The following is a 27,129-nucleotide window of genomic DNA, read 5'->3' on the forward strand; positions in this document are numbered from 1 at the left end:
TGTTGAAAACAACAACAACAAAATCTTATCTAATTGCAGTGTCGCTATTTACAAGAATATCTTTCTACTTATATCAGTTTGTATCAGTTAGGTAGAAAAGGGCTTGTTATAATTTCCGTGCTAGTTAATGGGTTTATCTCTCCCCTCAGTTGAAATGCACCAGGACAGAAGCTCTCACTACTGGCTTCACTGGTGGCGCTGGGGGTGAAGAAGACAAGGAAGGGGCAAAACCTACCCCCAAACCATAATACTTTGATCTGACAAAACCTAGTGCTGTCGTTAGTGATTTCAGTGAGAAGCAAATTAATTTCTTATAGTCATCATATCCAATTAATTAAATCTATTAAAGTAAAATAACATAACAGACTCTTTGTGGCTATTCATGCCATAACTTTGTACAGCAATTCATTATAAAGGCAAACATTAAACATAAGCAAAAGAAAAAACATATTTCAATGTGTCTCTGAAAGCAAAAATAACCCTAAATAGTTGTGAATTAAAAGTCAAGTCAGCAGAAGTTTTCCTGCTGCTTTTCCATTTTCTTCTTCTTCTTCTTTTTTTTTTTTTTTTTTTTTAATCAGAATCAGTAACTACATATCCTAACAAACCATGCTGGGAACAAAGCAAAACTTTGGCTTTAATTTCATATTCTGTCCCACAAACGTTCAAACCTAAACCTCCCTCCTTGAGTTTTCTTTGCAATATCTGGAAAATATTAAGATATAGTTACTGTGCACTCCTCCTTTCTTTTACTTTATTATACATGTCAACATTATGTCTCTGCCACCTGCAAAGAGAAAAGCTTAATATCGCAGATTAAATCCTTGTCTGAATCTTCAGTTAGCTGTAACTAAAACTGAAAGGCCTGGAAGACAACCTGACTTTTAAACAGTTTAAAGGAGCAACATTGTGGTTTCAGAGGAACTTAGCAGTTGGAGCTCAGCTCACACAGCACCAGTTTTTCCCCTCAGAGAATCCCACATTTGGCATTGGATGAAAACCTCGGTCTCAGTTCAGCCATGAAGAACAAAGTACCATTTCACTCCGAGAGTGGGCATCTTCAAGTCATCACTGAGGCACACTAACAGTACAGGTGAGGAAACTCGCCCTGCTCACCATACAGCAACTCTATTTGGAGGAAGCCTGAACCGAGGGATCACGGAATCACGGAGTTTTCAGAGTTGGAAGGGGCCTCTAGAGATCATCTAGTCCAACTCCCCTGCCAAAGCAGGATTGCCCAGAGCACATTACTCAGGACTGCATCCAGGTGGGTCTTGAAAATCTCCAGGGAAGGGGACTCCACAACCTCCCTGGGCAGCCTGTGCCAGTGCTCTGTCACCCTCACCGTAAAGAAGTTTTTCCGTGTATTTGAACGGAACTTCCTGTGTTCTAACTTGTGCCCATTGCCCCTCGTCCTGTTACTTGGAACCATTGAAAAGAGCCTGGCTCCATCCTCCTTCAAGCCACCCTTTAGATACTTGTACGCCATAATAAGGTCTCCCCTCAGCCTTCTCTTCTCCAGGCTAAAGAGTCCCAGCTCTCTCAGCCTCTCCTCATAAGGCAGATGCTCCAGTCCCTCAGTCATCTTAGTTGCCCTTCGCTGGACTTGCTCCAGCAGTTCCCTGTCCCTCTTGAACTGGGGAGCCCAAAACTGGACACAGTATTCCAGTTGTGGCCTCACCAGTGCCGAGTAGAGGGGGAGAATGACCTCCCTCGACTTACTGGCCACACTCTTCCCTATGCAGCCCAGGATGTCAATTTAGATTTCTCACAAACACTGAACTCACAGCGTGCGCTTCAAAATGGACAGAAATTTTGTTTCATCTGGGTCAGCTGTTCTCATTTGCTTCCATTTTTAATATAGTGTTTCGAGAAGTAAAAATGTGGTATATTAATTCCTAGGAAAATGCTGGTTTAAGTCACAACAAGCCTGTGGAAAGAAGTAGCTTATATAGTCTCAGTGTAGGAAAGAACAATTTGGCTGTTCTACAGTTTTCTAAAAGCAATCAAATTAAAGAATGGGAAACAGCTTAGAAGCAATGAATGCACTTTGTTACATACCCTCCTTAACACCAGTAAACATAGCCTGGAAGAGTTAACAGAAATAGATACAGAAAAATTAAAATCCTGTTTTGAAACAATTCACCCAGTATAATAAGCAATTTCCTTTCACCCCTAGAAAAAAAACAAGCCCAAAGCAAGCCCTCAGAAAATCGAGATTTTACCCATATAGTAACTGAGGAAAACAGAGTAGTTTTGTTATTCGGAGAGTTTGCCACTTTACAGATCATTTACACTAACACTCTGGCTGTATTTTTGTAAGGCTAAAGATGTAAGAACATCTAAGTGTTGGTTATGTGCTATAGGGGCAGTCTGTCATTTTGCTTCCCTTCCAACTGCACGTTCCCTTCCTGCAGTGCTGGCAAACACCTTGCCATGCGGTGAACCAGATCAAGGAATGGATCCAGATAGTAATTTAACAAGAAAAAGGAAAAGAAAAACCTTCATTTTCAGCTGGATGAGATCACATCAAGATAGTGGTGGAAGTGAGTGAGAGTGCATTTGGATCACCTTAAGTACACTCCCAGTCTAGATTACCAGGTTCTGCCCAATTTCTTCCAAAAAAATACACCAGGAAGTTTTTAACACTCCAATAGTTAAACATTTAACACTCCAATATTTAAACAGCATTTAAAACTATTAGAACAAGCTTGAATGTTATTCATAAAAGGAGAAATTGTAATAAGCACAAAAGTCTATGAATTGGAGCCGAAATGCAGCTATTCCTTACTTTGCGCTAGGTAGGGTGATCCAAAATATTAGGTGAAAATGCAAATGTGAAAAACATCCGTTTTCTGATTTACAGTTATATCAACATTGACATATTAATACATACCAAATGGAAAATATACAGCCACCTGATTTGTTTATTTATTTATTTATTACCAGTGCAAAACCCTTACTGCATTCCTAATGGAAAAGCTTCTGACCCATTAGTGAGATATGCAAAAATATGCAGAATTATAGCCTGAAGGGGATTACACTAGAAATTCAAGCGAAGTGACTTAACGTACGCATGCACTAATAAGTTAACCTTCTCAATTCAGGGATTTAAACTTTAACTCTATGGCCTTCAGTTGGATCCGGATTTCAAATCGCAGCAGCAGAGATATACAATTCTTAAATCTTAATTAGATTGGCAAGCAGTCTGGCCCTAGGGTGAAAGAAAACCTGGAAAGTGGGATTAAGCTACACACTACTTAATTCAACAAGGGAAAAAGAAGAAAATTATAGGTATTGATGCTCCATCACTGTCAAATTCCTGCAGTGTTTTCAGAATAGCAATGTTTAAGTAAGGGTGCAAAATCTTTGGAATTGCAAAGGTCCAGGAAAAAGAGATAAAATTCAGCAGCACTATGGTAGTAAATTGTTCTGAGTGAGTAACCCTTAAAGTACGACTAACAATCAGTGTTCTTCCACTGCGATCAAAGACTGAAGAAACACCCACCAGCTTTTATGAACTATGGACACTATGTACGTTTGGGTCTCCAATAAAGCTGTACATTACAGATAGAGCATGGTATATAGAGGCCCAAGTTTAACCTAAAGGGAAATATGCTGATGCCTTCCAAAAGTTCATTATGTCCATATAAAATCTGTCTTTTTCAAAAAATGTCTTTCACAGCCTACATATCGTCAACAGCAATTGCCTTCATTCGGATTCTGTGCATGCCATTCTAGGTCCCCTTTGATGATCCCTGTTGTAACTTTCCGAGGCATGCAAAGGACAAGAAGCCGTGAAGGAAGGATTGTCAGAATAATTAAATGTTTTCACTGAAAAGGAACAATTACTACATTCAGCAATAAAAAGTAGGCTCAAAAAACACATTTTCCTACATAACTGTTGTATTTATTCTACAAATAAATGTTGTGCTGATCTAACTACACTTATTCTGAAGTCTTTTAACTTCCCTGTGTTCATCTGTGAAAGCATTTACCCAGCAAAATATCTAAAAGTTCTTTAAGATAACATTTTTATGCTGCTCCGATTTATGAAATATATATTCCTAAGCCAAGGTCTTCCCCCTCCTTTTTATGTAACTGGCTTGCTTCTCCAGTAGAGTGAACTTTTCATGAAAGCTAGGATATAATTGAGTTTTCTTTCAAGTCTTTAAAGCTTTTTAAAATTCATGAATTTTCTTATCATTTTGCAGCAAAGCAAAGTATTTTCAAATCCTTCTTTAACTTTAGAGTTTAATATTAACACATTTTAAATTTTACAGAAATAGAGTGGAATAAATTTTCACTTAGAAAGTGTTGGATTGATGATGTACTTTACTGTTAGGAACAAGTTGGTGTCACTGTTAACTGTGTTTGGTTACCTGTCACAGAGCTGTCTAGATTGTCCATACTGGAGCCTGGAGTATGCTCTAGACCTCTTAGCGGCCTACTGATTTCTACGGTTTCTTCTTCAATATCATCTTCATCTTCATCATCATCATCATCTGGAACATCTGTTTCCAAATCTGAAATAAGGTTTCCAGATACATATCCTAGGGGCGGAACTGGAGCCTGAGGAGGTTGTGTATTACTTTGGATGTGCCTACACAAACAAACAGGAAAACGTCATCAGGATGGATGAGACTTTGTACCCCATGGTCAATAGAAGATAAGCCTTTCAATAAGTCCTGAAGTAGATTTACAAAATATGCTTTTTAGGTCAAACTCAAGAAAAGTCAGTTCAATTATTCACCATAGCTTCTAACACCACAGTCCCTGTGCACTTTCCAGTCTTAAACATAGTTCCCCTCCTGAAAGATGGGGAAGGTCAAGATTGTCCTACAGATGCGGAACAATGTACTCAGAGGCTACATAAATCAGGTATGAAGTCCATGGAAAAGCACAGTTCCGAATCCCGACTTTGCATAGAAGTGTCTCACCCAATATTCCACCTTGCAAATCACACAGTGAGACTAAATTAAATTTCACTCCTTCTGCTTAAACAGACTCGGTGCCCTTAAGTAGAACTCACCCTAAAGAGGAGGAAATAGCCAGCAGGACAGAAGAAATTTTCAAGTCCAATGCACCTATTATCAGCAAGGCTTTTTTATTTTGCATTATTCCGAGTAGTTTAATTGATTTAATTGCAGCAGTATTAGGGCATGCATGTGTGAAATTGCTGCATGCAGCAATCACAACTTAAAAAAAGAAAACAAAGATATAGAACACCCACAGGATAGCTAAATGGCCAAAGGCAAGCATGGGACTTGGAGTTTCATTTGCATGATCTCTGAGAGGCTGGAGAGGAAAAGAGCAACCATCAGCTTTCAATGCAGCATTCTCCACAGCACTACAGATACACAGCAAGCTGTGCCAGGGGACCCAGGCATGACTGGCCTTGGCATGAGAGCATGTACCATGCTTGAAATTGCTAACTTAGACACGTGGGAATCCTTGGGAGGCTGTTCGTGAGGTGCCATGACCTGATTCGAAGCGGCAGCGCTCTGGACGGGATCCAAGATTCTACTGGTCTCTTGCTTGGACATCAGCAAAACAGAAAAAATTACAACCTGTTTGGTTTCCTAGCTCTAATATATTTTCGATTAAAACTTTGCACTGTATTATTGCCTACACTTGATAAGTGCAGTAATTCACTTCATTCAGACAGCTTTTTATTTTTCATAATGTAAATCTATCGGATCAGAGAATGTCACGGTAAATGTACCACTGGAATCTCCCTCCACCTTTGTAGGTTTTAAATTATTGCTTATTCTGAAGCTTATTTGCAGAGCGAATGCTTCTCTTCTGATATACAACCCCCTTCTGATTAGTAGTTCTTGAATACTTTTCTGTCTGGACACCGGGTTCTTAGCTATGCAGTGTTCAGAACACTGCACTAAAGGGCACTACAATCTAACTAACCCTCAATAAACAGTGTGATTAGCTCCCAGTCAAGCAAAATATTTAAGTATATGCTTAACGTTAAGCATGTGATAGAACAATTGAAGTCAATTTCTCATGTACTTGTAGTTAAGCATATACTTAAGTGATTTGCTGGATCAAGGCCATAATGACTATGTACTTTTCCAGTAATCTCTAATGTGCTCTTTCTTAAATTTCTAGTTGGCTGGTCTCTGTATTTCTCTTCTGCTACTCCTACAGTAACCTATCAGCTGACAGGTCTCATCTTGTTGTTTTGTTTTGCCCCCCTCTACACAGGGGAGACAGGTTAACCTGGTGAAAACAAAACTAAGACCTCTTCCTTCTCACTTGAGACAATGGAGGACTTTCCACTGACTTCGAACAGCATTTGCCGAACAACATGATGTGTATCCAGCCAAACATTATCAAAGCATTACACAATTTTATATCACAGCTACTGCAAACATAATTTATATTTGCAACCCTTAGTATTTACCCCAATACCTGCTATAAGGTCCTAGTATGAAAATACCATTTATTTCCTCTGTATTTTTTTCAGAGTTTCATGCTCAATTACTGTGACCTTACACAAGAGCAACGTTAAAATCTGTATATTCCTAAGCACTTTGTGAAAGTCTCTAATCAATTTCCATTTCTTCAAAAAGGGAGCAAGACCTTTCCTGTCAGCTGCGAGAGGCTTCGCTACAGAGTCCTACCATGTTATCCGCTCCCAGCCCGGCCCCCGTGGTTTGTAGGGTGTAGAAAGGGTAACAGCTGCAAAATGCAGCAGCGTCTGACTGCACAGACAGGGTATGCATCTGTGTGCTGGCTCAGAAGTCGGCTACCTTCAATAGGCCAGGTCTAGCTGCTGCCTGGGATTTGGGTCTGTCCCACAGGCAGGCTGGGGTTTGTGCTTGGCAGCGTGGCGGCTGCAGCGGGACCAAAGTACCCTGTTGATAGAGTGCAGATTGCAGACAAGCCTCCAGGCTTCGATGGTGTCCAGGGAAAACAGCTGGCTTTGATTTGGCACCGCCTGCCTACCTGCCTGATCTATTTATGGTAGCTCAAGCTGAATAACTTTGTGGCTTTATTTACCGGCGAAGAAAGGCTGCTCCTCCGCTGGCAGCGCGCCACGCGGTAACTAGCTCTGCTCCTCTCCTCCGAGATTCACAGGCTTTGTCTGGATAGAAAAGTTGTAAAAGGACAACTGCCGCTCAGGGAACATCCGGAAAGCAACTGACCTTCACCGTATCCCCAGCCTGGTGCGGTTGACAAGTTCTTTTTCAGTCCCCGAAGAGATTGCTTCTGTTTGTTTTGCAGGGGAAATGTTACTGTGGTATTTGCTTGCTCTTCCTTTAAATAGGCATAAAGCACTCTAAACCGCTAGATCCACTTTGTACATTTTAACAACTTCCTTCCTGCTATTTCTGGGGTTTTCCCTATGAATCAGAAATTTTCATGGGATTTCAAACTACAGTCAGAGATGCAAATACCTCGTTCTCCCGTGTAAAAGCTGCTACATTGCTATTTCAGGTGGCTAGCATTATTTTTAATCAGGAATTCAGAACCTCATTATTTTAAAATCCTAAAAAAATTGGATCTTTTGCTAGCCTGAAAAGAGAGTGCTCTGAACTGTATAAAAGTTGTCAGTAGATGGGTGTTAACTACTTAGATGAATATATGTAAAACTCCAGAGGAATATTATTTTCAAGTGGTTTTAGCCAAGATTTAACATATTACCAAGCATTATGGTTTAAAAAACACCTACGAATTTTTAAAGCTTTCACACTGTGATACCGTTTTGCTATTTCTTCTTCCATTTTACTGTTTTGGAAACATTACTGAAATGCTGTTGAACACGCTTGATATTTATGTCATCAAGGAATAAATTATTATTATGCTTTCATTTCCCAGACCACAGATGCCCCCTTCAAACATTTACCATGTCTGCTTTGCTATATCAAACTGGTAAGCCCTAGTTAATTCATCAAGGTGGGCTTGAAGCATTGGTTGCATCTCCTCTCGTGGAGAAGGTGTGAGGGTTGCAGTAGACTGTTGTCCAAAGGAGATCGCAGGTGATGAAGCTACTCCTCGGACAGGAGGTGTAGGAACACGATCATCATCTTCTTCAAGTTCATCCTCCATGCCCTGATGTAGGTAGGTCTGAACTGGCAAAGGCGGACACCAACCATCACTGTCGTATCTAAAATAAAAACCAAGTAAACAATATACATCAAATTTCATCTCTGCCGTGCAGTAGAGGGTAGACAAGACTTCTGCTACAGTTTGAACCCTTGCCTGCAGCGTGAGCTTTATTGAAATTAGGGTCATAATTGCTTAAATTCTCCTTACTGAGTCTGTTTAATTTTTCCCACAACAGCTAAGCAACTTGAACGAGATGTGCAACAAAAAAATTACTGATCCATTATCACATTTGTTAATGGTGACTAGATAATGTTACACCACAATCAACAACAAAAATGAACTAACTCACTTCCTGGATCATTAACCTAGGAGAATGCGTTGAAGATTGGCCCACACATGAAAATAGTATCATTCTTAAAAGGCAGAGCAAGATTTACATAGTTACACTTACGCACTTCCTTACTCCCATCCTCCCCTTTATTTGTCTATAAATTTACTATTTGTTTTTATTTCATAGCTTAAATAAAAGTCTACACTTTCCACATAAATTCTGGTCTTTTCACGCTGTGTATAGGCATCTACTATGACGTGTAATACATTCATGTTGCGGCAGCAATGACCCTAAGCATATGCTACGTCACAGCACCAGCTGTTAAGATACATTAGCACACATGTTGACAGCTCTGCCAGCACCTCACCTCCTAACCCATCTTTACTGGGTCTTACCTAGACAGTGCTCAATTTCTGAACACTTTCAACACACCTGCCCAAAGTAAATTAAAAGTAACTACTACCAATGTTCTTCAGGACCAAATTCTTCTATCTTCATATATAAGAGATGTTCTGATAGGTTTTTGGGGTTCAATTTTTAGTCGTATACCAAAGATGGAACACCTCTCTTCTGAAGAAAGACTGAGGGAATTGGGTCTCTTTAGTCTGGAAAAAAGACGGTTGAGGGGGGACCTGATCAATGCTTATAAATACTTAAAGGGTGGGTGCCAGGAGGACGGGGCCAGGCTCTTTTCGGTGGTGCCCAGTGACACGACAAGAGGTAACGGGCACAAACTTGAGTATAGGAAGTTCTACCTAAACATGAGGAGGAACTTCTTTACCTTGAGGGTGGCAGAGCACTGGAACAGGCTGCCCAGGGAGGTGGTGGAGTCTCCATCCCTGGAGACATTCAAAACTCGCCTGGACGCGTTCCTGTGCAACCTGCTCTAAGGTGGCCCTGCTCTGGCAGGGGGGTTGGACTACATGATCTCCAGAGGTCCCTTCCAACCCTATGATTCTATGATTGATTCTATGATTCTATGATTCTATGTAAGAGGTGATGCTACATCTGATCATGGTTAGAAACAGAAGCTTTATATTCTATTACCACGTCTTATGCAAGCTTTGCCAGCAATTCAATCCGTTTCTGTTTCTGTTTCTGTTCTCATCACAGCGCCTTTCAATTCAGTGTTGTATTACAGTATCATCCCAGGACCCTGTCCCCTAGAGACACCATCACTCAAGACACACAGGCCCTAGTGACTGTGGTCATTCCCTGTGCATTATCTCCCCAGCATAATTCCTTAATCTGAACACAGCCTCAGTTGTGCACAGCTCTGCTGGTGATCACACTACTCAAATCTCAACACTGTCTACTCTTCCCATCTTCAAAACATCCAGTCAGCCTGCAGTCCCTTGAGCATCTGCACGTATTTCTTCTTAACTCCCAATGTATTCCAAAATACCTCAGGATAGACAGCTCTTTTCAAAAGGCAACCAGACAACCAAAAGCTCTCACAGCTCCTTCACTGTCAAACCACCTGACACTCTAAAGGCCATTCCCCAAGCATTATCTAAGTCACTTTATCTTCTTTCCACCTTCAAGGACTGCTGACAAGGTACACTTCTTTTTTTTTTTCTGCAATGCAGGCAGGCAATGCTTTGCGTTATACAGTTAATTTATCAAACCAGTTTAAAAATACTCCTTTAAGTCTTCTGATTTGGAAGGATGGAATTATCAATTTTCCCAGAGAAAAATGAATCACTGCCAATTTTCTCAAGTGTGAAGCTGAGTTACAAAAAGGCTGGGAACCCTGAGACAGAAAAGATTCAAAACCTGTATTATGAACAGAACATTTACTTTAAGCAAAACCCAAAGATTTCTCAAATTAACTCAACTACTTTTTCCTTATTCAAAAGTCTGTAGCCTGTGTTTGAAAGTACAGATTCAGAATAGCTAAAACAACCTGACTTAATCACCCAAAACTCTGTGGAAGACTTATCTTGTAGTTAAAGCTGGTATCACTTTAAATCTATATCTAGATGTAATCATATATAGATACACAAACATACGTACGTGTACAAAGGTGCAAATAAATGCTGCATCTTAACACTTGTCATTTAGGAGTTTTTGAGTGATTGAACATTACCATTTTCATAACACAGAGATTTAAGAAAATGTTATATGATACCTATTCAATTCCTTAGGAGACAATTAAGATATGACTAGCTCTAACTCATCTTTCCTTGCAATATTCATTCATGACATTGCCACCCAAGGTTGAAGGGACCATCCTAACTCATGCTGCTAAAAATGTACAGTGTAACAGCTCTGTCACTTGCTCTTACTCTCTCAATCTCATGCTTTGGTATAATGGCTTCTTATTTAAAAGGGACAGGGCAGAAAGATACTCTCTAGTGACTTTTCAGTAATGCATAAATGAGCTTTGGATGTGCTCGCCTTTTGACCCTACTTGCTTCAAATCCCCAAATGTTCAGCTGGATAGTAAAAAGATTTCTTAGTAAAAAGAATTCTTAGTTAAAAGGTTCCGCACAAGTACCGTATCTTTACCTAGATTTTGTTTGAAATGGAAAGGAGCCTAAGCCTGAAGTTCAGGATGTTGAGATTCAAGATTTCAGGTACAAGAACTTTTGTCGTCATAATGTAAGATGACCAAAAAGCTAGTTCTAACCTGCATTTTAAAAAAAATTGCAAGAAAAAGCTAGCAGACCTAACAGACTACATAGTAACTACACCTCATATAAACAATACAGTTATTGAAACTTCCAGAACCAGCATAGTGAATACTGGTCACATCCACATTCTTTTTGGTTTTCTGAGTAAATACAACTTGGTGAAAATGCAACCTTTTTCAAGTCATTCTTATTAAAATCTAAGCATCTTCACTTCACTAGGGACCTCTGATTGTAATTTCATGATAATTAAGTCCCTAATAAGTTCTCTTTAACAAACATGACTGTCTATGTTTCTAATAATTTTTATTCTATTCTCAGCACTTTTATTCTATAGTAATCTTTTGATATTAAAAAGCTTGGTTCATTACAGTGATAGATTTTTTTCTTCAAAATAAAAAATAGAGGTGATAGATAAGGGGTACATTCTATAACAATTCTGTTTCATTACATACATTTTTGCAACAAAGAAAGCTTGCCTCTCTAGGCCTTGCCAGAAAGTATATTTTGATGTAAAACCTATTATCTTTTTTACTTTTTCTAAAGACAGAAAATGACTATCAAATATATTGACATCCAGCAGCTGATATGCCATTTTAAGGTGTAATCAATAGTAAGAAACAAAAAGAATCAATGATATCAATACTAAGACTGCCTTTACTGAGGTTGGCTCAAGATCATGCATATTATCTGTGAAAAAATATAAGTAGATGACAATGAATAAATAATAAGCATTTCCTTATTGTCAAATTTATTAGATAAAAACAAAGCAAAAGCACCTTCTCTGAAAAGGGTGGGAAAGGGAACATGCTTGATTGGGAGCTACTACACGAAAAGAGAAACTTCAAAGACTCTGAGGTATATACAAGAGAAAATTAAGGACGACAAAAGGAACAAGCACAGAGTTTGTAGAAGACCACAAAAACTGGGAAAGTTTCACAGAAAAGAGCTTGCTAGGAAAACAACAGACTTTACGCATAGGTCAAATAGGAATTTAAGATATGCCAAAAGCTACCACTATATTATATAAAATGTCTGCTTGGATGCTACGTGACTTTTTTTCCACTTGCTGCTACTGTGGATTTTATTTTACAATTTATAAGCCAATAGGCCACTAGTGTTAATTTCTAGTAAGCAAAATCAGGTGTCAAAATTGTTTAGTTTATTTAGGAAACGCATGCCAATGAAAATCACACTTGAATTCAAGAGTTACAGGAAGACATGCACAGAAAAATAAGTTTCTGTTTAGATGCCAACTTCCTTGTTCTATTGCTCTAAATGTTAACCTTTCATATCACACTATAAAAATTTTATTGAAGTCTTCAATTTTTCTGACTGGAAGTTCATTTTTCAATTATAATTCACAATATAATTACATCTGCATGTAATTAATTCTAAAATTAAAACACATTGAACCTGTCATACGTAGTATACATCAAAGCAAATTAAGAAAAACAAAACCATTTAAAAAAATTTCTTGCTTTTTTTTTTTACCCAATGTGTCAATATTAAAGGCAACATAAGGATTGCAGTCTATGATTCATTCCATTTTAGCATGTTGAAAACCACAGAAACAAGATCAACCCCTGAATAATGAACAACCATTAGTATCGGGTACATCCTCAGGAAGTATGGGCATCACAGATTCATTGGGTTCAGCAAAGTTGGTTGCAAATTACTGTAGCTCAAGACTGATACTCTAATCTTCAGATTTTTTTGTGTTTGGTAAAACGCACATTAGAAGGTCTTGTTACAACCACTACTAATGAGATATCACAAAAACCAGAGAAGAGTAATTCAGAAGATAATCAGAGGAAAAACTAAGTCTGAACTGTTGGGAACCTGGAAGGCTGGTGATTACCTTACCCTTAACTAACCAGTGCGGTCTTTGTGACCAATATAATTCCTTGCAGCTAAATAACAGATACTTTATGCAACTGAGGAGTCAAACCCTGTGTCATAAGGGATTTCTCTAGAAAAAAACTTTTATGCTATTTAATTGTACTGAAAGAAAATCCAAGTTGTTTTGCTTCTATACCATAGTTACTTTAATGAAATGGCTGCACATTATACGGATATAAACTGATAAAGACAAATACTATATGGCAAAACCATCTTGAATTTACAGAATCACAGAATCACAGAATTTCAGAGTTGGAAGGGACCTCTAGAGATCATCTAGTCCAACTCCCCTGCTAAAGCAGGATTGCCCAGAGCACATTACTCAGGACTGCATCCAGGCGGGTCTTGAAAATCTCCAGGGAAGGGGACTCCACAACCTCCCTGGGCAGCCTGTGCCAGTGCTCTGGCACCCTCACCGTAAAGAACTGTTTCCGTGTATTTGAACGGAACTTCCTGTGTTCTAACTTGTGCCCATTGCCCCTCGTCCTGTCACTGGGAACCATTGAAAAGAGCCTGGCTCCATCCTCCTTCAAGCCACCCTTTAGATACTTGTACGCCATAATAAGGTCTCCCCTCAGCCTTCTCTTCTCCAGGCTAAAGAGTCCCAGCTCTCTCAGCCTTTCCTCATAAGGGAGATGCTCCTAGTTGCCCTTCGCTGGACTCGCTCCAGCAGTTCCCTGTCCCTCTTGAACTGGGGAGCCCAAAACTGGACACAGTATTCCAGTTGTGGCCTCACCAGTGCAGAGTAGAGGGGGAGAATGACCTCCCTCGACCTACTGGCCACACTCTTCCCTATGCAGCCCAGGATTCCATTGGCCTTTTCGGCAACAAGGGCACATTGCTGGGCCATGGATAATTTACTGTCTACCACCACCCCCAGATCTTTCTCCTCCAAGCTACTTCCCAGCAGGTCCGCCCCTAACCTATACTGGTGCCTAGCATTCTTCCTCCCCAGGTGCAGGACCTTGTACTTGCTTTTGTTGAACCTCATTAGGTTCTTCTCGGCCCAGCTCTCCAGCCTGTCCAGGTCACGCTGGACAGCAGCACGGCCCTCTGGGGTGTCAGCCACCCCACCCAGTTTGGTATCATCAGCAAACTTGCTGAGGATACACTCTGACCCCTCATCCGGGTCATTAATGAATATATTAAACAAAATTGGATCGAGTATTGACCCCTGGAGGACACCACTGGTTACAGGCCTCCAACTAGACTCTGTGCCGCTGATCACAACCCTCTGAGTTCTGTCCCACAGCCAACTCTCAATCCACCTCGCTGTCACCTCATGTAGCCCATACTTCCTCAGCTTCCTAATGAGGATGTCATGGGAGACAGTGTCAAAAGCCTTGCTAAAGTCAAGGTAGATGACATCCACGACTCTCCCCTCATCCAGCCAACCAGTTATAACATCATAGAAAGCTATCAGATTGGTCAAGCATGATTTACCTTTGGTAAATCCATGTTGACCACTTCCAATAACTTCCTGTTCCTCAACGTGTTTGGAGATGACATCCAGAATGAGTTGCTCCATTACCTTCCCAGGGATAGAGGTGAGACTAATTTTTTATTTTAACTTTTTATAACAGACTACAGAACACAATGATTATATGCACTTTCTGCCTTGAGATTTAAACAACACTTACAATCACTAAGGTTATTCATTTTCCTTATATTTTTTTCGAAATTCTAGCTCTAATACAGAGTGAACGGACCTTCATTTTAAAAGGAACTCCACTAACTTACACAGTTAGTTATTATTCATTTTAAGAGCTGAAGGACTTGGTATAAACTCAAATACTAATATTTAATTCTTCTAATTTTCATTACAAAAGTAGTGATGATTGATTCATGCTTACAGCAGAGATAACACTTGAAATATCTTTATTCAGTAAAGGTATTACAACGATTTTTAAAATATATGTTTTATCCTTAGGAAATATTGATTAATCCTTGTATTTGAACAGACAGAAATTTGTCCCTGACAGAACAATGATTCTCAAAGGCTCCAACAAAGTTTACCACGGTAAACTATTTTTCTATTTTCCTCCAGAGTTTGATAACCTGGTATTTCATGTAATTTCACTTTATAAAAAGCATTCTATAATTGTTGTCTGTGCAGGAAATGTCTCTTCCTCTCATTTAGTGCTTTTTGTGTGATTTTGTGTCCTTGAGAACAAGTTTAAGCTATCCAAAAAAGTGTAAGGTTCCAGAAACTCAAGAGTTATTTAAATAATAAAAAAACAACAGGCCTATAAATAGCATGCCTTCCTCAACTGTGAAATTTCTTCTAAAAGCAGATGAGAAGATTATTATCCACTGGCTGATCTTCTAAAATTTATCCAGTTTAGTGTGGGGGTTTTGTTCTGTTGGCTATAATATTTTTAAACATCAAACTACCGAAAAAATACAAGGAGCCAGATTATGTCATCCTTACTCACTCTGAGTCCCATCATCTGCAAGCAGTTCCAACAGAATTCAATTAAGCTAAACGTGAAGCGAGATATTTCTCAGCATGAGTAAGCAGAGAAGCCCTACATGATGATGAAGCAAGGTCACTTTTATTTCCATCTTCAGTCTCTATCAAGAGAAACTATTCAAACATTCCTCCTCCATAGCCTTGAATAAATCTATAGGAAAAGGCGCTGTCTCTTTTTCCTTTTTTTAACCAAAAGAGAGTAATATTGTCACTTTAGTAAAATTAAAAAAAAAAAAAAGCCTAATTTCTGCAAACCACAGATTTTTCTTCAAAAGAAAAAGAAAAAAAAATTACCCTGCTTCTTGCTGATCCACCCCATAGTGTTCCAGCTCTGTGCCTGGAAGTGGCTGCACGGGAGGGGGTGGGAGGGGAACACTGGCCCAGTTTGAACCATTATTTTTCTGGGGCTTGGCAGTATTTTTGTTTTTCTTCTTCTTCCCTCCTTTGCCACCTGCAAATCCAGAAAGAAAAATAAAATGTTAGAGATATAATGTGGGGAAAAAAGCTAGCTATTTACATTTCTTTGAAAGAATTCTGATTCCAGATGGCATGCCCCCAAACAGAAGACGTATTTATATCTCAGCCGAATCAGCATCAACGTGCTAATGCTGGTACAAGGTTATAAATAATAATAGAATGGAATGGAAAAATATTCTGAAGAATTGCTGAAAATCACTTCTTTTAAAAACTGCATACATTTGCACTACAGTAGTGCACAACCAAGGAAAGACATGTTTTGCTGTATCAGAAATATATTTATTGGTTTATTCATGTCTGCTTTATGACTACTTGAATTCACTGTTAGATAAAAATATAATAGACCGTAGCAAATTATTTCAACTGTCAGAATCCAATGTACTTATAACACCATTTTGCATAATCTCTTTCTGTGGAAAACACAGAGGTTAAGGACACAATCTGAAAAAAAGTGTCATTAGACTCAATATCTTTCCCCCAGAATGACAAATGTAAGTTGTCAAAGCAAAAAGACATAAGGTTTGGCTGATAGGAATTTACTAAGTTCCATTTTTTTAAAACCTCAGGAAGTCATCTGTAATGTTTTAGGACTGTGTGTTTCACAGAATTCAAATATCTCGTGCCACTATGGAGAAGAGTTTCTATTTCTGATGTGCAACTCTAATGGAGGAGACTAGTAGAAACGAGGTGAGCAATGCATTTTGCTTAACCTCTCTTCCCTTTTCTTATCATCCTTGTACCCACTTCTCCAGTTGAAACACTTCCATTTGTGGGAAAGCGATCTAACAGAAAAAGCTCTCTTCCCACTTGTTTAGCTTCTTTTATTTTGCCCTGACTCTTTTTCGTGTCAGGAATTCATTAAGAGGAAGAATGGCACAAGATTTCAAATCCCTTGACTGCTTGGAGACCCATCTATTTATTGCCATTTTGTTGTGCCTTTCAAACTCTCTGGACTGGTTGGTGGAAGAAAGGTTCATCATATGCTTTTTCAGTGGGGTACCCAGATGGCAGTCATCCCTTGCCTGGTGCAGAAAGCACAGTGTAATCCATCTTAACCACTGATGTCTCTTGCTGATTTATAAGGATCAGCCAAAAAAACCCCACATGAAAAGTTCTCGTCAGTAATGAATCAAAAAACCCTCAAATGACTTGCAAAGCAGGGGGGCACGGCATGCACTGGAAGCTAGCACCTTCTTTGCCGTGGCTCTAGCTTTAGGCATAGAGACATCCAGAAGGAGGTCCAATTCTAGCAATAAAGACAAGTACATGTCACGGGACTTTTCATCTGAGAGACAGGGCCTTTCTTCTGTTATGTCCAAATGTCAGCTGGACCAAAATAGGACCAAATAGAGAGGGAAGAAGCAAGGTGATTCTGTGATTCAGAAGTAGCCAAGACTTCTCCTTTCACCTCCTGTTGTGGCTGCTAGAGACAGGCAACAAGTCCGGCAAGGTTCCTAATAAGCCTGGCTGGCAGCAACGCTGGGAACAAGACTTTGCTTTCCACTACTCAATTTCAGACCAGAGCTCTTCCTTCCTTGTCTTGGAGTATTTATAGTAAGTCCAGCCAAGATCCTGTCACTCACTATGTTTGAACTAAGCTGATATTCCACCTATTAGGATGCAAGACAGGCTCTTCCCTCCTTTTGTAGCCTGGCAGAGAGAAGCTTTCTTGAAAAGGGAAAGAGCATTTTGATCAACAAAAAAGAAACCCCAGTGATGGTGGCATGAACCTTCTGGAGCGAAAACGAAGCTTTCAAAGCACAGGTATGGCAGAAAGCAGAGTTAGAAATAGGGCCACAGAACAGTAATGTTAATTTTAATTTGTGAGACATGGGGAAATTTTTGAAAAGTCAGGAGGAGTAGGAGCCAACAAGAGCTAAGGCAGGAGGGGCTGCTTTGGGAGGAAAGCACATGTGTAAGAGAGTGTGTGTGTGTGTGTTGCAGAGGTATTTAAACTAGGAATACTCAGAGAAGAGAAATGCAGAGAAGAACTTCAGCTTAGAGATTAGTTGAGGTGGAAAGGAAGACTTTGGAAGTGTAGCATGCTGGTAATCTTAGGAGACTGGTAAAATGGAGGTTGGATGCGTGGGGTGCTAGTACGGAGGCACTTGGATTTGAGGGGTTTTGGAGAGAAAGGTCAAAGATAATGGAGCTATTAGAAAGAGTGAAGCAGAGAGCTGAGGAACTGTTCAGATAAAGAAATAAAAGAAAGGAACTCCATCGTCATTACTGGTAGGGAAAGCAGCCTACACTGTACAGTTGGGTAGGAGATTTCTCTTCTGTCCCCATGGGCAGAGTTACTCCACTGTCAGACTAGTGGAACAGACACCTAATACATAATGCCTGATGTGTGTTTGAAAACTGTTGCACCGAAGCCTTGTTTCCCCATAGCAATGATGCTTGAAGTGTCAATGTCTCCCTGCACTGAAATTCAATTATATTGTTTAAATCTCTAGATGAATCAGGTCCTGTAAAAAGAATTTGCCAGTCAGGCTGATGATCGTATCACTGACATAAGCTGGGAGCTGTGCAAACAACAGCCACAAAATTTCCCTGTCTCACAAAGCAGTTGAGTTTTTAGCTATTTTCCATTCCACAGTGGGACAGGATTTCTCATGATATTCATTTGAGAGAGACAGAAACTTAGTCAGAATAATAAGTAGTACTTAAAGTACTAGCCAAGCAAGTGAGAGCAGAAGTCCCTGCTCACCCTGATGGGGACTAGGTAATCAAAGCTGGTCTCTGACTCCAGTGATGTTCTAATTACCAGACTATTTGAAGGTCTCCCCCAGTTTCTCATGTATTACAGACATAATTAGCCTGTATTAAAGACATAATTAGTGGGCAAGGGAGAACAAAATACTGACTTTGCAGTCCAATAGTCTGACACTCATCTGAGCATCGGGGCATACAGGTGTGAACTGCTTTGATCACAACAGGAGTGCCCTGGCCATAGAAAGACTATCTAACCTGAAGTTTCCATGTGTCGTCAGAAATTTTACTTCAAACTGAGAAACACTACACCAAATATGTTTGACTTGAAATACTCGTTCAAAGTCCAGCTTTTGATCAACTGACTTTTTCCAATGAAACTTCGTATTTTCTGAGAAAGTTCTTAGGCAGTTGTAGCTGTCAACACATCTAAAGTGTGACACTGCCCTCTGATAACTGGCACATATGTACCTCAGCATATCAATTTCTACATTTTCATGCAGCCAGAGGAACAAGCCGATTTTCTAAGCTACTTGCCAATACATCTCACATACAAGGAACAAGAACCTTTCCTGAAGTAGCGTACGAACTTAGCTCCCAGATACCTCTCTGTCAATGCCATAAGCCTATTTTTTTACCTCACTCAAATCAGCTAATACTCCCATTGAGAACACAAGACTTGCAAACGCATCTGGCAATTTGAGCTATGGGCCAATGATTATAGGCTTCTAATCTCAACATTCAGTTTGAATAGTCATTTAAATTGACATAAAGCCATTTCTAGGGATGATCTGCTACTGTTATGATTGCTCCAACTTATAGCGGAAATTCAGAAAGCTACGGATATAGTATGAAGTTGAAATTGAAGTCCCTTCAGATCTCTCATAGGTCAGTTAAGTGAAATAGCAGACTTTCATTTTAATTGCTGGCTTTTCAGTTTTTGTCTTGAAAAAAATAATGACATAGTTATACATAACATAAGCAACAAGTAAGCAAAATTAAAGAAACCAAGAAAAAGGTGTGCTTAAATATAATACACAACCACACGTACTACAATCATTTTCATCCAATGAAAATGCATCATGTTTCCAATATGACATGCAGCACACACATAAAATTTACATTCTCTTTGTATGCAGACTTGGCACAATTTTTGAAGCCCCAGTCATCTTGCAGGGCCCTACATTTTTTTCTGAGCTGTTTCACTGAAAAACAGCATTTAGAAACAGCTTGTGGGAGTGGGGAATCTGTTAACAACTCAACAAAAATGTTAATCTCCTCGTGAAGTTCAGTGTGGGGAAAGCTATAAACTGAGGATTGATGCGGAAATATATGTGCTCCGTGAACTGCGCTGTCAGGGAAAGCATGTGACCAAGGCAAGGTTGGCAATTGCGCCAGCAGGTGCTGGTTGGGAGGCTTCTCCGGTTATCTCCCAAGAGGTTTCGCAAAAGGCATTTTGGGGTTGTTTTTTTTAGTAGAGGCCGACGTGAGGCTGTTCGCTGACCTTCCAGCGGGCAGGCACCCTCCTGCCTATCCGCAAAGCGCACCGGGGAGGTTCTCCGCCTCCCTGGCGAGCTGCTCACCGACACCCCTCCGTCCCTCACCCACCCACGGCGGTGGAACCAACCTGAGAGGCTGCCACTCCTTTCGGAGCTGTTGTGGGAGCTGGTGGTGCTGAAATCCTGTGACTGGTTGTGTGGCAATCTATTAGCCAATCCCTCAGCCACGCGGTAGTCAGGGATGTAAAGCAAGGCTAAGGGTTAAAGGGCAAAGGTCACAGTGGCATCGTGTGATTAGTTGACAGCACAAGCACATGCAACACATGCAGTTAGCAAGTCAACGGCTGATGTGGTGGGGCAGCAACTGTTAGTGTATTATTTTTTTTAAATGTATACCTGTCCTAGCCTAATGGAAGGCAGATGGCTTGGTGATTAGCACAGGACACCAAGGATTAAAAGCACAGAACAATATATGTTGTGACTGTGCGAGGTTGAGCACGCATGCAAGGTCTGTAGGCATTAGTTACGGTAAATATGAACAGAGGCTCACCTACTAAAAAGATTTTTCTAATTCATGCAGAGATGATACAGTACAAAGCCGAGGGCTCTGGAAAATAAAAGCTGTAATTACCATTGTTGCCTTTGCCTTGGTCTGGGAGAGAGTAACCAAATCCCATCAGGTCATTTTTTTGCTGAATTGAGCTTTTCCACTGAGGATCAGGTAAGTCGACAGCCAACTCATGGATGCTGTTGGAATGCAGTATCTGGGTGGTGGCATATGGCGTGGCTTGCGTTATTTGGCTGGAACTGTTGTAACTAGTCTTCGTGGTGAAGTCAATGCTGCTGTAAATGGCTCCATCAGAAAGCATAGTAGCGGTTTTATCTCCTTGCCCTGGCACTGGTGGCAGCACATCTGCGGTGAACACAGGGGAATGAAACAAGTCATTGATGCACAGGAAGCCTGAAAGTATCAAGGTTTAAGATGAAAAATAAATGTGTCATTTTGCACGTTTGCATTTCAGCTGAGACAGGTCCACGAGCCAACGAAGGGAAGATGATGTACAACCATCGCCAAGCTATCAGCATCTGTGACAGGCCTACCACTTGTCCTTCACGTCTCACTGCTTAAAACCATCTTTTTTTTTTTCCCATACCTTCAACTGTGAAAGTGCAGTTTGGAATATTTCTGTACTGAAGAATGTTTTCAATTGTTCACTCTATGTCAGAACCAATGAAACTGTCTGGGCTTCAGGGAAATGATGAAAGGAGTGAATCTACAAATCACAGAGGAAACTTTCCCAGCAAATATGTAGCAAAATTCTTAAATGGATGCCAAAGCTCACAAAGTAGTTTTTTAAGGGCATCGCCTTGACTTCCTTGAAGTTTTACACATTAGCTTATCTAATTTTTTTTGACATTAACTAGTACATTTCTCCTTTTCAACAACAACAACAACAACAAAAAAAACCCCAAAAACAAAAACCAAACTGATAAAAGCAAGTTGTTCCCGATAGGTGAAAGAGAATCTGTTATGCTGAAGGGATTTAAGTGATCAGTCTCTTAAAATGGCAAAGCAGTGTTGATAATGGAAAACAACTTGTTCCAGTACTCCAGTATATTTACCTGAAAAACAGTACAGCATATTTAACTAAATATCTGTTGACTTTTCTACATCTTTTGAATCCTATCACACACTGCAGTTTGTACCTTTAATCAGTTGGATTGGCAATCTCTCTCCTTACTAAACATTGCAGTGACCTTTGCTGGTGGAATACTAGATTTAAAAGCTGAGACTACTGAAGTGTGAAGAATCTAATGATGACTGGCGTGATGTCCCAATGAGAACCACAGCTCACCAGATAACCCTCTTCCTGGTCTCTCAGAGGTCAATATATTAAATGGTACTATTTTTATAATTTATTTTTACTCTGAAAAATTTAATCCATTCTGGAATTTACTTACTAGAAAAATGCATCATTTGTATACTATTTCTTTATATAGCCGGATGGCAGATATGGATTCCAACTGTTAGATCATACTTGAGATGATGCATACTCCTATAGTGAGGATGTTCAGATCCCATTCTAGGTATCACAGACGTTTTTATATACCTCAAGCCCCAAGGAGAAAAGATGATTCTTGCACCTAGACAAGGGTTTAGGCTCAGTTCCAGTCTCAGACATAGGTTTTGTGCAATCTCAGGGAATACAGTTCTACTCTCACTGCCTCAAGACTTTTCCAGCAATGAGATAAGGTACCATGGCCTCCTCCCACTGTTTGGGTTGTTTGGGGTTTTTTTTGTTTGGTTTGGTTTAGGTTTTTTTTTTCCTGGGATGAGCATTTAGACCACAGAACTATCTTCTACTGCAATTGTGTGCAACAGTGCACATTTTAATAGGGACCCTAATAACATCTGCAGTCTCAGGGCAACAACAAAATATTAACAATAAATATGACAATAACAAGGGCTCGGTAGAGAAACTGCAGAAACAGAGATTAAATCGGGTCTATCAGTATCATCTGGTTTTGCAGACAACAACAACAGCAAAACGGGCACAATCAAGTATTTAAAATGTCTTAATTTCATTAACTAATATCTGCAGATAAATTATAAGTGCAAAAAAAATACAATTAATGCAAACTACAGGTCATATTTCAAAATTACTATCTATCTGCACATATCCAATGTGCTTTCTAGGGGCAGTACACAATCATAAAAGCATCTACGTGCAAATACAGTATGAAATGTGAGAGACAAGCGGAGTCCTATCTTTCTTGCATTTCATCCACAATAACAAGATATTTCCTTTCCACAATTGGTTTCATCAACATATAATGGATTGAAGTTCAGTAAATAAATGCTGTTGTTGATGTATAAAATGAAGTAAGTCCCACTCAATCTATCTGTGTGGGATTTGCAGACTCATGGAAGTAAAAACTAGCAAAACGCTCACCTCTCAAGTACTCAGACATACATATCTTTTAGAACACGTTTCTGGCAAATGAAGAAGTATCATCTCTATACAGCCATTTTAAAATGGAGAACTATACATTGCACACACTTGAAAGGAAAGTTGCATAGCTTCCCACCAGCCAAGAATTTTCCGTCACTCTTACTAATAAGCTAGGGTTCTCCAGACATTCTAGGAATTTTCAGTTCAACCACAGATTACTTTTTTGACCTCAATGAGATGTATACACTGAGCACTCAAAGAGCCATTAAAGTGCCGTTTTAAAAAGTGCCATAATCACCTAGCAAAAATCAATTGTGATTTTCCCACCAAGTTGTCATAGCAAAAAAAACACACTGTACACTTCAGACCAAAGATGAATACACATTTCCCACTGGACACTTTCCCAAAAACTCTCCAAACTCCAACTTGTTTTGTAACTCCTGAGATAAATGAAATAGTGCTGAAGTACTGCCTAAGGGAGACTCTTTCTTGCTTCCTTGTGACATGCAGTACCATTTTGTGGCCTTATGTGATTCCAAACCTAATCTGTGCTTCCCACTCACAGCCTTGCTCTCAAACGCCTATCTAGGACATAACATGGATTTCACTCTTGAAGGCAATGTTAGAACTGCCTGCCTCAGGTTCTGAGTTTCCACAGAGACTGATTGCCACCTTAGTGTTTTCAAAATTCTTACAGACCTTTTATATTATCACAGACCTTTTAACCAGTAAAAGAGGCCTAAGTTCTATCTATACAGTTAATTCATGTTAAAAGACGTCTGACTTCTAATCCATTGCAGAAGCAACCAAACTCAACTGCTGAAACAGAAAAGGATAAGTGGTCCCAAAACAGCCAGAATAAAAGTGTGAGCTCAACTGTAAAGATCATGGGTGGAATTAAGATGCTGAAATTCCAAATATAACTGTTGCATCTCTTGGACAAATTTGGACCTATGCTTCATCCACATTGAAGCCAAAAGCTTTAAAACAGGGTTTCAATTTCAGTCATATAGAGCAAATACTAAAAGAGTAATTTTTCTGTATTATGTGAGCTTATGGAAAGATGGAAAAGTACTGAAGGGTTTTATTTTCAAGATATTCACAACAAAGAAGCTAGTAGATATTCAGTTGCCTTCTAAATATTATCAACATTTTTGTTTACTTTATAATAATTTTGTAAGACAAGAGCTTTACAACATTTTTATATGGAAAATAAATCTAGAGTGTCTTGTTGCAATTTGAAGTCACAGTAGTCAAACCGCAGGCAAGAAGTTTTGCATGGGAACATATAACTGATGTGAGGGATGGTTTTCAGGAGCACGTTCTGATACAGTTCAAAACTGAATTCCTTTCACATTTATCAGTTTGATGGTTTTATAAATTTTTTGCATTTTAATTTATTTTTGATAGATAAAGTTGTCTTGATTTTTATTTACTTATTTATGTCTTAAAAATATTTATATAGTCATTTACGTTAGGAAGTCTTGTTCTGAGCACCACTATGCAGAACTAGCTGTGTTATAACATCACAGAAACCAAAGAAGTAACAGAGGGATGTGAATATTACTACGACTTTTTAAAATCCCAATCGTACATCTGGAAATTCCCATTTGAATAAAACATTTGAAAGAAAATAACCTCTCTAAAGATTCATCACCATAATTATAAATCATTACCTCATGTCCCCAAAGGGCCTCCCTCAATTCAACATGGAAATAAAACCCTAAAAAAAATTAAATATGTCCTTTTTATTTATTCCTTCCTCCAATAAGAGGTAATTTTTCTGAAGACCTTTGAGGACTTCCTCATGGATTAGGGTTGAGATTGAGAGCAGTGCCTCAGCAGGAAGAGGATGGGAACAATGTTTTTCTGTCCTCCTTCTGCTGAAGGAACATCCTTCCTGCATCCTCTGAGTTCTCTGTTCTTACGGACATCCTCTATCCCTGGCTACTTTGCCCTGCACAGCAGATTGCTCATCTCCACACGAAAGGGAATGAGCTTGAGCAATACATTTCCTCTTGAGATGATAAGCAGACCCTGTCTCACCACTATGGGGTAAATTACAAACTGGACCTACATTTTAAAGAAGTAGAAAGAGACAAAGCAAAATGAACATTTGAAAGTCAATTTTAAATCAAATCTTGAGTCAAACATAGAAAGAACTATAATGATAAAACATTACACGGTGTTTATCACAGCTGTTAACTAACAGAAGCCTATTGTATACTATATGGTGACTTAATAAAATGAAACCTACCTCCACGACCGAAATTGCCAAGATCATTGGGTCCACTAGTGCTGTTGTTTACGGGCAGACTTGTGGCAGGCCAAGAGTCTGCAAGCCAAGGATAACTGGGGTCACTTGCATTCAACAGACCTGGTCGACTGAAGCAGAATAAGAAAAAAAAAAGATATGCATACAAATATATATATATGTACACAAAATTAAAATATCTCTGAGACAACTAGTGATTGAAGAGACCATGCCACTGTTCTCTTAACACCGTAGGTAACAAACAGTTTAGGAGACTTTAATTTATTTCAAATTAAAATTGTGTAGCCTTTGATGATTTAAAGACCTTGAGCAGTTAATTAAGGATATATACAAATCAACTTTGTCAGTAGAAGTGGGTCTAGGCATTCATCGTGATTCTGCCAGAATCCAAATGAACTCCGTTGTCTGTGTGAAACAGGGGTTAGGCAGGACCATCATGGGATCCTACACCAGGGCTGCATGATAAATTACCACCTCAAGGGAGCCATCACTCAAACTGATTGCTCCATATCAGCCATTTCCAGGACTTTGGGCTACTATTTCTTCCTTCCCTTGCATCCCAAATGTACGCCTGTCATCTACAGGCTGGTAACTCTTTCTCTGAGCACTCCTGGATGGTTTAGAGGCAAACAGGTTTGAGTAGGATTAATGGAAAGTCCACAGCTATCTTTATCTGCCACTACTGCATGGCTTTTATATCCCTCTAATTCCCAGCTTTGAGAGCAGTATTAAACAGCGAGTATGTTGAAAGAGAAGGTACACTCGGGCCATCAGGCACTGTGTCTCTCTCACCCCAGCATAAACAGCCAGAAATTTAGCAAGGCAGGTGGATTGCGTGCATTTGTATTTACCAGGGAAAACAAATCATTTCCTGCAGACACCCCCTTCCCCCAAACAAAAACAAAAAAACCCCATCCACAGTTCTGTAGCTTTTCTAGGTTATTAATGCACTCATGAAGTTGGAGCAACATCTCCGATCATTGTATGTTATAGACCCCTGCCTGGTACAATCCCTAAGAGAAACATCGGTTTCTATGGAAACGGCAATAAGAAGACCCATCCGCTTTCTTGCCACATCTACTCGCTCTCATTAGGCCTAATCTCTCTTTGCTAAAATATTGATTAAATGGGAGATTGGAAGTTATTACCAGGGCCTAATTACAATCTCCATATTGGCAAAGGGAAAATAGATGAGGATATATGGGTCCGTTATCAGCTTTTATCAATTTCAATTGAGTAGCCAAAGTTGTGGAATCCAGTCCTATCAATCTACAGCCTATTCATCATCCATGAATCATTTATTTCGTGATCGATTAAGTGTAATTGTTCACTCACAGCAATTTAGGGGGAGCCAATAAGGAGTCTTAAACAACAGCAACTTCATTTGCTAATGTCTAATTAATGCAATAAACATCCCGGTAACAAATGAACACATTCTTTGTGATATTTACTACTCATTTCTTCCAGGGCATCTGGGAGATATGAAACATCTGGGCTTGATTCCTCCAAAGTGCACAACAGATAGGTCATTAAACCTTGTGGTAAACTACTTAACTCCTCCTAGCATTGTCAATCTTCCAAATGATCGGTTATTACCCAAGTGCATCACCTATAGCATTTTTCAGATCCCTAATTTTAAAAATAAACAGGACGGAAAGACCTTTATACAAAGAAACATACCTTCCATTGCTCATTAGTCCTCCATCTCCTCTTTGGAAAGTGACTGTGTTTTGGTTGGAAAAACAAAACAAACAAACACACACACACACACGCACACACATATAAGACAGGGAAAAATCAATTAGT

The 27,129-nt window shown here is 39.5% G+C and overlaps 1 protein-coding gene across 1 annotated transcript in view; it reads right to left on the bottom strand.

The window, feature by feature from the left end:
* The window catches only part of ROBO2 (roundabout guidance receptor 2), a gene marked incomplete at both ends in the record, with an annotated part of 475,695 nt that overhangs the window by 23,548 nt on the left and 425,018 nt on the right, over window positions 1–27,129 (bottom strand). The window contains 7 exons of the mRNA XM_082489007.1: window positions 4,383–4,603; window positions 7,865–8,125; window positions 15,701–15,857; window positions 20,223–20,348; window positions 20,726–21,007; window positions 25,306–25,433; window positions 27,004–27,046. Of these exons, the coding sequence (XP_082345133.1) occupies window positions 4,383–4,603; window positions 7,865–8,125; window positions 15,701–15,857; window positions 20,223–20,348; window positions 20,726–21,007; window positions 25,306–25,433; window positions 27,004–27,046 (1,218 nt within the window). The remainder of the gene's footprint in view (window positions 1–4,382; window positions 4,604–7,864; window positions 8,126–15,700; window positions 15,858–20,222; window positions 20,349–20,725; window positions 21,008–25,305; window positions 25,434–27,003; window positions 27,047–27,129) is intronic.

The sequence above is a fragment of the Vanellus vanellus genome, assembly GCF_965231255.1.
Source record: "Vanellus vanellus genome assembly, chromosome: 1".
Lineage (NCBI taxonomy): Eukaryota > Metazoa > Chordata > Aves > Charadriiformes > Charadriidae > Vanellus > Vanellus vanellus.